Here is a 13,129-nt window from a genome sequence, read left to right on the forward strand (position 1 = left end):
TAAATATTCCATTGCTATTTGCACAATGATTAAGAGCAGTTTTCAGAAAATAAATCTTTTTCTTAATAGTGCTAAGAATGAGAAGGATGGAGAATAAATGGGAGTTTAAGGGGATGTTAAAGTTCTCCCATGAGCTTGGATGAGATTTATGTGCAATGTGAATAAAAAATGTATAGGACAGCACAGGATTCACTTTGTTGTTGGTTCCTATTCCATTTGTCTAGTCTAACTGTATTCCTTTCCTCCCAGACATATAGTGAGTCTGGCATTGTTGAGAAAGTGAGGGAATAAACTGCCAGTCAGCAGCTATTTGAGGCAGCTTAACCTCATCCAATCTCATCAGACCCAACATTGTATAGCAAGACCAGTGCCATGAGATTTGGAGTAAAAGCATAAATGCTACCTGCAAAGATACTTCTGCTATGAAGAGGAATTCTAGGAGTCACACTACAGAGTACTTTTTATTGCTATGCCTTTTCCATTTTTAAATGAGTATGTAATTTCTTCAGTTATATATCAGCTGCCATACAGTGTCAATAGCTTAGTACCAGAACAAGCAAGAGCTGGTGGGATTGTGATACATGTTTGATATGCCTCTCCACGCAGTTTCAGAGCTGTGAAACATCATGCTTGATGCTTGATGTCCATTCTCTATCTACTCTCATTAAGGTTTCCACATAAATCTCTCTACAGTTGCCTTTGCAAATACACAAAGGTCCAAATCTGAAACTACTGACACCACATTTGTTAGATTAAAAATATCTGGGAGCTAGGAAATAATACCAATACTATTCAGCCATCATAGTGGAGGATTCCACTGAGGTTTTTTCCCCTCATTTTCTGAGCGGATGGAGACTCAGGTGCTTCTGCTTCCTGCCTGTGTTGTTTCCTCATGGGCCCCATTCTCCAGTATTGTCTAACCATGCTAACCCACTAAAAGCAAAGTTTGACAGCAGGGTAGAAGACTTCAGCATAGAGCAATGTAGCACAGCACATTTTATTTCAGGAAATCGATGGAAGAGGCAGAGACAGAAACACTCTCCATTATTGCTGCTACAGAGCCACCTCAGATTGTAACAGATCAGAGGATCCACACAGGATAGTGCTGCAGCAAATGAGCCTGCACATGATCTACCTCTCAAGGAGCTACTTGTGGAAGAAAAATAATACTTTTTAGCTGCAGAATTATTCCAGCTGTTGACTGGGCATAGAACAGCCATTCCATGGTGTCCACCATGGTTGTATGACCACCCTCCTGCCAGGGTACTGGCACATTCCACCAGGCCCCTGGAAACCCATAAGTGCCTCATGGTTGCCTTGTGCTCCCTGAAAAGAAAAATATAATGGGCTGCTGCAGCCAGCTTTGCCATGTTGTCGTGGCACAGAGATGCAAACCCAGGGCTTCCCATACTCTCCAGAGCAAGAAAAGGCCTATTGCCTACCCAACCCCATTTCACCCTAACCCTCTAGCACCGCAGATTTCCGCAGCTTGGTTGACGAGTTTGATCAGCAGGGCCTTAGTATCACACAGACAAAAATAGTAAAGATCCTGCCTGGAAAGTCAAATGACTCTGGCTAAGACCAAGAAGGACTAGATGTCACTGCTCTGCCAGTGGTGCTGCCAGCATGGCCCCAAGGACCCTGGGACAGCTGTGGTCAGGCACTTCTTTTTGTCCAGATAGCAAGAGCTGAGAAAAACTAGATCTTTTTCCCACTAGAATTCAGCACAGCTGCAGCTATAAGTTTTAGAACAGTACTTCTGAATGCTCTTCTTCCTTAGACCACGTGAAGTACAATATATGGCAAAACTTTGATTCCCCGCACACCCTTCCTAAGTCAGACAGGTACAAACACAGGCAGGGATGTTCACCCCATACAGCAAGTGAACTCCTCACCTTGCAGGGAGGAACTGTATCCCAGCTTCCCACCAAGAGGTTGGACAGGTGTCAGCAAACAATCCCACTCCTACAGTTCACACAGAGTGGAAGCCAAGTTCCTCCCAGAGTTTGCCAGCAGGTTGTCACACGACAACTCTGAAGTTGAGGCTGGAGGTTCCTGCAGAAGCCATCACACTATTTTCATCCAAAATGTCAGCACTGCAGAAGAGCAATGGCAGCACTTCAGCACTGCAGTGACGTTTTGTACCCTCTGGCACAGTAGGTATGTAAATAAATGGGTTTCTGTCTAAATTCCATTGTGTGCAGATTTGTACCAAAGAATTGTTGTGATGTGCATCATTATGTCTCATTATGTGATTGCAAGTAACCTTTTGTATAGCAGACACAATCCACGTAACATGCTGTGTGACCAGTTTACAAAGCAGGGCTCCTTCAGAAGGGTGAGTAATTAATCATTATTCAGCAACAGCACTCACCACTCCACACTTGCTGGCAGGAGTGTATAACCCAGGGCATGCTTAGCTATGACAATAAATTATTCATGCAATAGAAAACTAGTTAGTTGTGGTGCTGTTTCAGTAAATGGTTAAAACAAGAAAGCACTCCGTTAGTTTTCAAGTGTGGGGCTGATTTTGTTTTTTAATATAAATTTACTGCAAACACATTGCATAAACAAGCACGGGCCTGAGTTGCAAAAGCAGTAGGAAAGAATTAGTATAAGGCACCAATGTGTATTTTTCACAAGACCAAAGTCAATAATCTGAGGATGAGAAGATCTCTTGAAGGTATAGTGCAGGAACTTTATGGCTGTAATAATTTTATTACTCTATCAAGTACTAATTTAGTAGAGAATGAAGCACATATTCTCAAAAATAAACTGCAGCAAATATTTGATTTGATGAAATGCCCTCAGAGAATTTTTGCATATTCTGCTCTTTAGGACATGTTTTACTTCATACTTAACTTTGGCTTTCATTTATATCTCACCTGACGGACAATCTATCATGACGCAAATAAGGCACATGCGATTATTTACCTTTGATCACTGCCCACTATTTACACAAGCCAGGGTTAATGCAAAGGCTGATGAGGGTTAGAGTTTAATCACTGATTTTGGAGAGGCTGGAATAGTACCTGTTTTCTCTTCCGTTGCCTTTTCTCAGGGCAGCTCAGCTCCTCTCTACTAGCAAATAGAAGAAAAGTCAGTATGCAGGCAAAAATCCTTCTATCATCTCGTACTTCACCATGCATGCCTACCAAAGGTACATTTCATCTCAGATCTCACTGTTTACCAAACCAGTGAGTATAATTTTTTCAATTGAGCCATTAGTAATTTTTACAAAAATATTTCCCTTTATATAAGAGTATTTTTCTTCCACCAATTAATTTCATTTGAATTAGGAAGAGCTTAATTCACCAGGTCCAGTCACATCATTAAGATTATAGACTTTTTTAAAAAAAGAGAATCAGAAATGCCTTTGCAAAACTATTATTCCAGAAGACTCTTGAAAGGAAGCCACACTAATTCAAAGGAATCTCAAAATATAAACATGCTTTGAGGAATATGTTTCCAAATGCATGTGTAACTTCACCAAAATCTGTCACTGAAGAAAACAACCTTTCACTTTGCTTTGGGTTCATAGGCTGCTAAGATTTTGGGTTAAGGCTGGTTGACAATAAAAGCATCATTTGAGAAATGAACACCAATGAAGTGCAACATTTAGGATTTATATATGTATTCCAGCTGGTTTCCATAATTGCATTGCACAGACACCAGCCGTTCAGCAGAGCAGATCACGTAGTGAAGGATGAGTTGGCTTTCTCTTTTTCCCAGCAGAGCCGTGTAAGGGGAGCACAGCAATGGGAAACAGAGGACATACTCACTTCCTCTCATGGAGGATTTTATTTTCTTCTTTGCTGAGAGGACTAGTCTCCTTTGCCCTGAAGTATTAACAAATATACCAGCTCCCCATGAAGACAGGCTGCCCTATATCTATCAATAGAATCTATATAGAATCTTTTCCCTTAGGGATTAATTCAACTTTTGATTCAATCTTTCTGAGCTTTAAATTATGATGTTACAAACCTCCAAGGAACTACTGTACTATTTGTGACCTTCTTTATTACTTTCTGCTGTTTGATAAAGTAGAGAAAATTGATTTATAGATTAGTTTGCTTGTGAACATTGAATATCAATGGTGAGAACATGATTCATGGAAAAGCAGAAGTTGGCATTGGTTAAAGTTTAATATAGCAATTTATTAATTAATGGTGAAGGACAATAGAATAACTGCACATTAATCTTCAAAGAGATTCTAGAAGTGCAACGTGAAATAATAGCGATGAATCAAGGCATCTTGCAAGAGTTGAATTTAAAGTTTTCAAAACATTTTCCTCAAAGAATAATTTTGTCCATCGCTTCCACTTCTCTCCTCTAACCCTCTGTCTCTTCCACTTAGGACCTGATGGCTGTTTTTGTGTTTTCTGTAAGCAATAAAGGGTAAAGGTAGCAGGAGAGGCAGTTTTCCAAATGGAGCCTAAAATTAGGTGTTGGTTTCTGTATTTGGAATCTTAGGCCCCAGTCCAGGAGTCTATTTTTATTCAAAGCAGTCGAGCACTTGACTTCAATGGATCTAAAAACACACGTGCTTAAGTGCTTTGCTGAATCAGGACAGACTTAAGCACAAATGTAAACGCTGTGCTGAATTTGGGCTCTATATATGTGGCTTGATTTTTAAAAGTGCTGAGAGACAGCAGGTCTAATTGAAGTCAATGGGAGCTGTGAGATGCTCAGCGTTTCTGAAATCAGGCCCCTCATTGAGGGGCCTGAATCTGATTTCAGGTATTCAGCTTGCAGTATTCACCATGGGGGAAAATGGTGACCCAGGATAACAGGCAATGGAAAGCCCTGATTTTATGCAATATACCCTAATAATATAAAAAGAAGAGGTGGGAGGCAATAGTTTCCTGGAAATCTAATATGGAATGCTTTTTTTTGGCAAGCATCAGAAGTGCTATGCAAAAATACGAAATGAATAAACAAACGAAATTACAAAGCCTAGTAACTGGAGAAATATTGGGCTAAATTCATTCCTTGAGGAACAGCAGCAAGACTGATGAAATACATCAGGAATGATTTGGCCTACCACGTTTTGAGCATTAATTTGATCAGAGAGTCAACAACGCAAATCCCGCAGAGTGAGGAACTTCACTCTACCACCCTTGCGAGAGTCAAGCAGAACAGTTTCGATTAGTAAATGGTAAAAATGCAAAAGCTAAACATTTTTGCAAGTTATGGAGCATAAATTAAACTGCAACGTTAGGCAGAAAGATGAGGTGGAGGCTGGTTGTTTTGAGAAAAGCAATTTTTTCAAGTGAATTCAGTAGTCATTTTCTTTAAAAGGACAGCCAGGCTGTCCAGCAGCTGCCCTGTGCTGCTCCTCACATCCCAGCTGGGTCCTGCTGAGTCGACATCTGATGAGAAGACTCAGCCACAGGGTGCTGTGCTGTGAGCCCCAGAGAATGCTGCTGTCCCAGCAGAACAGGCCTGCAGCCATAAAATGGCTACCTGTGAATGAACCCTGGGCAAACCAAACAAAAGCCGTTCTTCCTCTATTTCTGTGCATGCAAAGGAGAAGGGTGTGAATACCCTCTGTCATCGCCGGGCCTGCCTGTTGCCTGCCCAGTGGCAATGCTGCTGTGGAAGCCCACATGTGTTATCCTCACACTGTATTATCCTCAAAAGGAGTCAGGAAAGGCATACTTGTCCTGCCACCTACCTGTCTCCTGATCTGTCTTCTGAGACAGCAGCCGGTGAAGAACTCTTATGACAGGCTTACACCCAGAGCAGGTGTAAATCATCTCAGGATGGAAGATGCCAACCATTTTGCACTTCTCAATCCCTACTCCCTGCACTGGGATCCAGTGTGGCCAGATAGAAAAGTCCTTACATTCTCCATCCACTTCTAACTCAGAGCACAATTCTTGAACTCCACTGAGAATGTTTTGAAAGTTTTCTTACATGGTTTATAGCACAGCTCTTCAATGGACTTGGGTACTCATGGCAGAAAAGTGCCACTTTCTACCATTAAATATATCAAAACTGGTGATGCTGTGCAAAGTGCAGTAATGCAAGCATGCTCTGGCCAATAATGTGAAACAAATTACAACCACTAGAAAGAGTAACAGAAAACCCACTACACAACCAATGGTGGGGGGAAAAAAACCTGTAACAAGAATGAGAAACAGAAATGGATTTGAAACATTCGTTTCCCTTTATTTTCTCAGTGAGGCTGATGTGTACTGCACATTAAAAAAAAGAAAAAAAATCACAGGAATTTTCATACAATGAATTAAACCACAAAAGTACATGTAGAATCGGCAGGTGGAAAATAGCCCAGCTTGGGCTTAACTACTATCTCACTTCCCCTGTTCAGCATAGTCCAACCTACAACTTTACATGTTCACCTACTGTACAAATCTTACAGTAGCTCCATCAGGTCAGTGGTTCACATTATTGAAAATGTCTGTCACATAGGTACAAATTTAGAATCATCACATTATATTACATGGCTATTCTAGTTCATTTATAGATCAGATCTTATACTATAGTGATTGAAGTTCTCATTACAGCCATTAAGAAGGACACATAATCATTACCTACTATAGGCTTACATCTAAAGGGATGAGAAGGAGGTGTGGCTGTGTTGTTTTTATTTGTTTTTTTTTTTTTTTTTCAACTGACCCAAGTATTATTACCCCAGAGGCACTAACTTTCCTCTCAGTGCTGCTCTTGGTGATGGCAGCCCAACTGCTTTTCAGAGTAGTTTAGCACAGGCATTTTTCTTTATCTTTAGGCTCCCTCTGTTTGGATTAGTATTTAGATAATTTTCCATTCTGTAGGAATTCCTCAGTTACAGCTCTAGGAAAGCCCACAGTTCCTAAGTGCCAGTTCTGTTACCTGTATTGTGGATGTGGTACTTACCCCAGCATGAAAGCAACAGTACAGTCTTCTTATAAAAGACACACAGAGCTATACTGCAATTTGCCTCTGGTGACAATGTGGTACATGTGCTAATTTGAAATGTTCTTGGGGAAGAAAAAAATAAAAGTAAACTCTGAGTTTATATTTTGATGGATTTTCTACTACAGTGTCTATGAAAGATCCAAATAGCTTTATTCAGCAATCCTAGCTCTATTAATTTCATATGTAATTTGTAAATCCACAGAGGAAAGCCATCTTCAAGATGAAAATGTTTGCCAGGCCAGTGAAAAAAAAAAATTTGACTCACGTCATTATGCCTGCTCGGTGGAAAATAAATAATGTCCCCACACAAACCCCACACCAATTTCTTAATGTCAGCAATCTAGGGCAAAAGAGAACATTTTAAAATTTAATCACAGAAATGTAAAGGCAAAATAGGTAATGTACCTGGTCCTTGAACACATAATATGATATACTAAATATTGATTTCTTAAAAATAATTTATTGCTTTTAATATTTTTTCTTTACAACAGAAGATACTCAAAATCCAGAAAGGAAAATTGTAAACTTTTAGTTTGGCATTCACACAAAGTTAAAATACCTGCATTTTTAACCTACAGAGCAACAACAAGAATTATGCAGAGTAAAGGATGTTACATTTGTAACACAGAACCTCCAGAAAAGTTCTTTTTTTTTTTTTTTTGTTTTATTGCTATCTATCTACTGAGAAATAAGAAGCCAAAAAATCAAGCAAGCATCCGACAGGACAGACAGTGGAATCTCTCTGAACACAATATGCTGGTGATAAAATGAATGCAGCCATCAAAATCAACTGCACTGGTATGGGGATAGAATCAGTTTTCTAAGATTTGGAGTGGGAAGGTAGATTAAATAGTTAGGTGTGCCATACCTTTAAGAGGAGTCATGAATGCCAAAGAGTAATAGAATAAGAAATCTATACATTCACAAGCAAATTTCAAACTTTGCTGATTCAGTAGAGACTGAGTTCAGATGAAATTCTGATGCTCAGAATAGCAGTAGTTTATACTCTTGTGGTTTTTTTTCTTTCCTGAAATTTCTATTTAATTTAACAGAAGCAATGTCATCAGCAACAATGTCATGGGCACATCTGAGGCCATGCTAGTACATAGTAAAAAAAAAGGAAAAAACTCAAAACCAACCCACTGCTTCTGCAAAAGCGGAATTTCCAAACAAAGCACTTGCTTACTCCAAACTGACAACCATCATGCATCCTAGGTATAAAATTTCCACTGGCCTTTTTATTCTTTTAGTCATCTCATAATTTATAATAAATAGGATAATTATAACTGATAAATATGTCTCTTTAGTAAACAAAGGAATGAAGGATTGGTATTTATACAGGATGCATAACTGTAAAAAATATAGATAAATACCATCATTAAACTCTGCCAATGAAAAGATTACTGGCTTCAAGAACAGTGTTTAGACACAGAATTACTGTAAAAATCATACTGTACTTAGTACCTCAGCATATTTTTATCAAACTAAAATCACAAAAATTAAAACAAAATAGCATTTTAAAAAGATTTTTGACCTCTAGTTCCAAAACTACTGTTGATACATAAAATAAAAACATTTCTTAATGATTACCCATTTGAGAGACTTTACATAAAATTATGATATTTTCTAGAAAAATTTAGATGAGAAAATTTCATTCCCCTAACAAATTCAGTGTATAAAACTGCAAAAGAAAATCAAGCAATGAGAAAAATGTGGAAAAATACTGCAGAAGGCGGTTAATATCTTTTGGGCTAGGATAATTCTTGATAAAATTCTTATATAAGCTCACCAAAGAAGGGATGAATGTGTATAATGCATTTTTGCACTCAGACACACATGCACACATATGCACACTCACACCTTCACCCACACGCTTTTCTTTTTTTTTACAATCAAATATATATAAGCATAAGTTCAGCTTTCTACATATGTTAGTGTACAATAATTGTTTCACCTCATATAATTACATTTGAGTATTCTTGATTAAGAAAAATTCAGCAGTTTTTGAAAAGAAGGCTGCATTTACAGTGCATAGCTGTAACAAAAAAGAACATCGTCATACAGTATGTACATAAATAAAAATACTCCATTTAACATTTTTAAATACTCAACTACTTTAGAGAATGTAGCAAATAAACTATCTGTGCACACACCCAGATAGTTATATCCAACTCTCATTAATAATGTAACACCACGTCCGCTCATTAGAATAAATCGCTGAACAAGCTGCACATTTGACCATTAACAAGGCTTTGAAAATTTTGCTGTGGAAGATCAATGTTGTAGACATTTACATGGGTGTCAGAATTAAAAGATGAAACTTCAAAATGTTAGGGAAGCTTGAGCTTTTTAATTTTCTTTTCTGCAAAAAAGAAAAAAAAAACCACAAAAAAACCCAAAAAACAAACCAACCAAAAAAAGAACAATCTTAAAACAAAGCTAAGACAGATTGCAGACTTCTGGGACCTGTGGTTTCTTCTGGATTGTCATATTATCACCGTGTTGTGAGAAGAAGCTTCTTTACCAAAAAAAAAAAAAAAAAATGCAGTGTCTGATCCCCAGACATCAGCAGCCATAGTTCTCACACTGGGGTTTTTTCTGTTTGTTTTTGTTCTTTTTTTGTTAAAATGCAATATGTACAGATTTTGCAGTTCATCGTTGTATGTGTATCTCTGTGGAACTGCTGCCATGTCTCGTGATTTGCATTGAACTCGCAAGGAACGCCCGGCTCCCCCGCCACCGCTCACCCGCGAAAGCGCAGCTGACACCCATGGACATGTGTGTGCTTACTGGACAGCATCCTGCCCCTCCACTCCTCGAGCAGCTGTGTTCATGTAAACCATGGTTTTGAACAGAGAGTGTAAAGTAGGAGAAATTCCTAAGTACGACTTTTTAGTTGTCCGTTATTGAAGGACGTGATGTCCGTGAGGTATTCGCCATCCCTTTGTTCTCCTCGGATGACATGCTTGTTACCTACGCAGGCTCCGCTGGGCCTCTTTGAGTAAACTATCAAAATCCATGGAGTCATACTTGCTTTTAGTAGAAGCAGGATCAAAATCATCTGAGTTTGAATCTGAAACCCAAAGGATGCAAGTTTAAGTAAGAAGCAAGAATTACTTATTTTCTCTGTATATTAGTACAAACAAGACACTGAAAAAACAATCTGCTTAAAACCACAACTTTAAAGGATGATAAAAGCATAGAAATGACCATCACAGAAGCTTCAGGCATTCCTGGTAAGAAGCAGCACCTAACAAAAGTGGTACACATCATCAGCAGTGAGGAAGAACCACTAATTGCATATACATTTAGAGCAGGTTAACTCAAAACAGTTTCCTCAAGGACTTGAGTACCAAGACACTCATGTATAGGCCTCAAAGTAGTCCAGATAATCTTGGCAGATGCCTTAACCAAAACTCCACCTTTGTCTTGCAACTGCTGTTTCGTAACATGTCCAAGACTTAATTTTCCTAAGAAAGGTTCTGAAGAAAGCAAGGGCAGTCTGTGAGCAGCAGACAGAGGACAGAGCCCACCTTTCCTTGAGGTCTTGTGAAAGTCTTTACAGTTGCCAGAATCTCTGGTTTTGCTTCAGTTTATCTTTTTGGGTTTGTTTGTTTAGAGTGTGAGCAATTCTGGGCAGAACCTCTGCATAGTTGCATGAGCAGTCTCAGGTGGTATCCTTAGCTTTGTGCATCACATGTGATAAGCCAGAGCAGCAACAAGAGCCCAGCTCCTGCAGCCTGGGATACTTGTTCCAGCTTTGTCAGTTGCTCAGACACGGACGTCACTCTGCTCCCAGCACAGAGGAGGGATTGTACGCTTGTGGCCACACAACTCTAGTACAATTATTGACATGGCTGCAAGCAATGAATTTCCTTTTGGAGTCAACCCTGCTTAACACTGACTCTCACCAGTTCCTGTGTCACAATTCCTTTATGAGAGTGCCCTTTTCTTGCCATTTCTTGTGTTGAATTAATCAGAACTCCCCATCTACCACTATAAGACACACTGCACATTAAATGTTCATTACAAGTTCTGTTAAGACAATATCTTCTCACAGAGGAGAGGTGTTAAACTTCTGACTACTATTTTCAAGTGTTTTCTTTCTTCTGTACTCAACCCAAAGCTGATTAATTCTCTCTGTCCTGGTACCAGCTCATGAATTTTAAAGTTCATCCTGCCATTTCTTTATGCTGCTCCATCAGATACTCTGCAAAATACAGGGAAAGCAGCCTGAAGTACAGAAGCTCAAGCTGTCAGCAGGACAAAGTGAAAACAGTCTGCTCACAGATACTCTGGGAATCCTTCTCACAATGGAGAGAGTTGACAGGGAATACTCACAGTGATGAATAATGTTCAAGAGGGTTCCCTTCAGACAACTTACTTTAAACCCCAGATTTTTTGAGATACAGAGATGACCTTGGCTTCCATTGCTGAAGATAAGTCAAATCAAGGCAAGACTTTAATCTGGTTTTACTGTTTTTATCAGCCTACATTTCAACAAATGCCTTGCTACCTTTTATATTTTCTACATCAACCCTATATCTCTTCAGCAGTCAATTGCCCTTTCTTAGCTTTACATTATCTATTTAGCCACTGAAGTGAATTATAGCATATTCATTGTGAACAATGCATATAATCTTCATCGTTTATTTTGAAAAGACATCAATTGGTTAGAAAAAATGTATCTGTATTCACTTTCTGCATTGTACAAAGTGGGGGCAGCACATACAAGATTTCATTAGCGCTGTGTTACAGGGTTATGAGAGACTTTAATGACTGTGGTCATTTATTCATAAAAAAAATCCACACTATCTGATTAATATAGATTCAACAGCAAAAATGTGCCTTGCTATGTTATTCAGAAAAGAATATTTTCCGTGCCTTTAGTCTATTTATACAGGTATTAGGAAAGGTTTAACATTTAATGAATACTTTACATTTTAAAAGTTAATTAAATAAGAGGTGAGTTTATCGTATATTGTAATATTACAGAGACTGTTTTGGTAGTCTGCATAGTCTCTCTACACATATACTTAACATCAGTATTCCTGCTGGAAGACTTTGAACATTTCCAAAAACCCTTGAAGAAAGGGGAAGCACCACACCCTGACTTGAAGCATAGGACAGAACCATACATTTTTATCCAGGCGAGACTCAGACAGACCCAATTGTGTTGTCATAGCCATCAGGCACACTTGGAACTGAGTTATCAGAGCATACTGGGGGCTGGAGACTGGTATGCATAAAGCCCCACATCACTGTAACTGCAAACACCAAGAGAACTGCTAAGCATTCCACAGGTTGGAGCCTCTTATATCATGACTGGAAAGTCGCTCAAGGAGACACCTTCATCTACATAGATGGATATGCACAATTTTAGAATCGCCAGTTGAGATCAGTGGCTTTTGCCACACTAAGGGTCAGATTTGGCCACAAGATCTTCTAGCTGGAGCAACTATGAATTGTGTTTATCGAGTGCCCCTGGCAAATTCTGCCCATCTACAACAGAATTCATAGCAAAGTAAGAATCATAAGGAAGTTTTTCATTGAGGCATCTACTTTTTCCTCTGTTTACTGCTCATATACATAAGTGAGGTATTGGAATCAAACAGTTACAGCAATAAATAGTAAAGCATGTGGGAGGTTTTCTGCTATCTTTTCAACTTAGAAATGTATTATTTAATACTGGGCACTAATTTTTTTATAATGATGGAAATGGGCTTTAAAAGAATATTCACAGTTTGGAACATTTGAAAGAAGCCAGCTCAGATTAGTAGACTTTTAAACTTCTTACAGCAGGTGAAAACCACTTTCTTCAACACTTCTCCAACCATTTAAAGGGTATTAGCAGTAAACAAAACAGAAGTAAGCCCTAAATTCTCATGAGTTATGTACTTCAATTCACAGAGAGCAAATTACCTACCTAGGTCTGCATAGTTAGACTTGCAAAACTGCTTGCGTCCACAGAAGTACAGCTCAAAATCAGGTTCATTTGACCTGCGTAAAGTGTATCCATTTTCAAGAGCAGCGAAGGCGTCACAAGTATAGCGGTAGGTGATGAAACCATAGCTGTCTCTGCCATTGAAAAACACAGTTGTGAACAAAGTCTGAGAAGAGTTAACACACATTAGTGTAACCCCTTCCTGAATGTAAGAACTTGCTGGAGACCCAGTGCCAGAAGTACTGCATCCATTTATCAGCA

The 13,129-nt window shown here is 38.9% G+C and overlaps 1 protein-coding gene across 5 annotated transcripts in view; it reads right to left on the reverse strand.

Moving 5' to 3' along the window:
• Positions 1-6,149: 6,149 nt before the first annotated feature.
• PPARGC1A (PPARG coactivator 1 alpha) overlaps positions 6,150-13,129 on the reverse strand; it is a 364,171-nt gene continuing 357,191 nt past the window's right edge. For all 5 annotated transcript variants that reach the window (XM_030270851.4, XM_072928036.1, XM_072928037.1 and 2 more), the window contains 2 exons: positions 12,851-13,002; positions 6,150-9,997 (listed from right to left, as the gene is read on the reverse strand). In XM_030270851.4, the coding sequence (XP_030126711.4) occupies positions 9,894-9,997; positions 12,851-13,002 (256 nt within the window). In that variant the 3' untranslated portion in view covers positions 6,150-9,893. The remainder of the gene's footprint in view (positions 9,998-12,850; positions 13,003-13,129) is intronic.

This window comes from Taeniopygia guttata, chromosome 4 (genome assembly GCF_048771995.1).
Source record: "Taeniopygia guttata chromosome 4, bTaeGut7.mat, whole genome shotgun sequence".
In the NCBI taxonomy this organism is placed as follows: Eukaryota; Metazoa; Chordata; class Aves; order Passeriformes; family Estrildidae; genus Taeniopygia; species Taeniopygia guttata.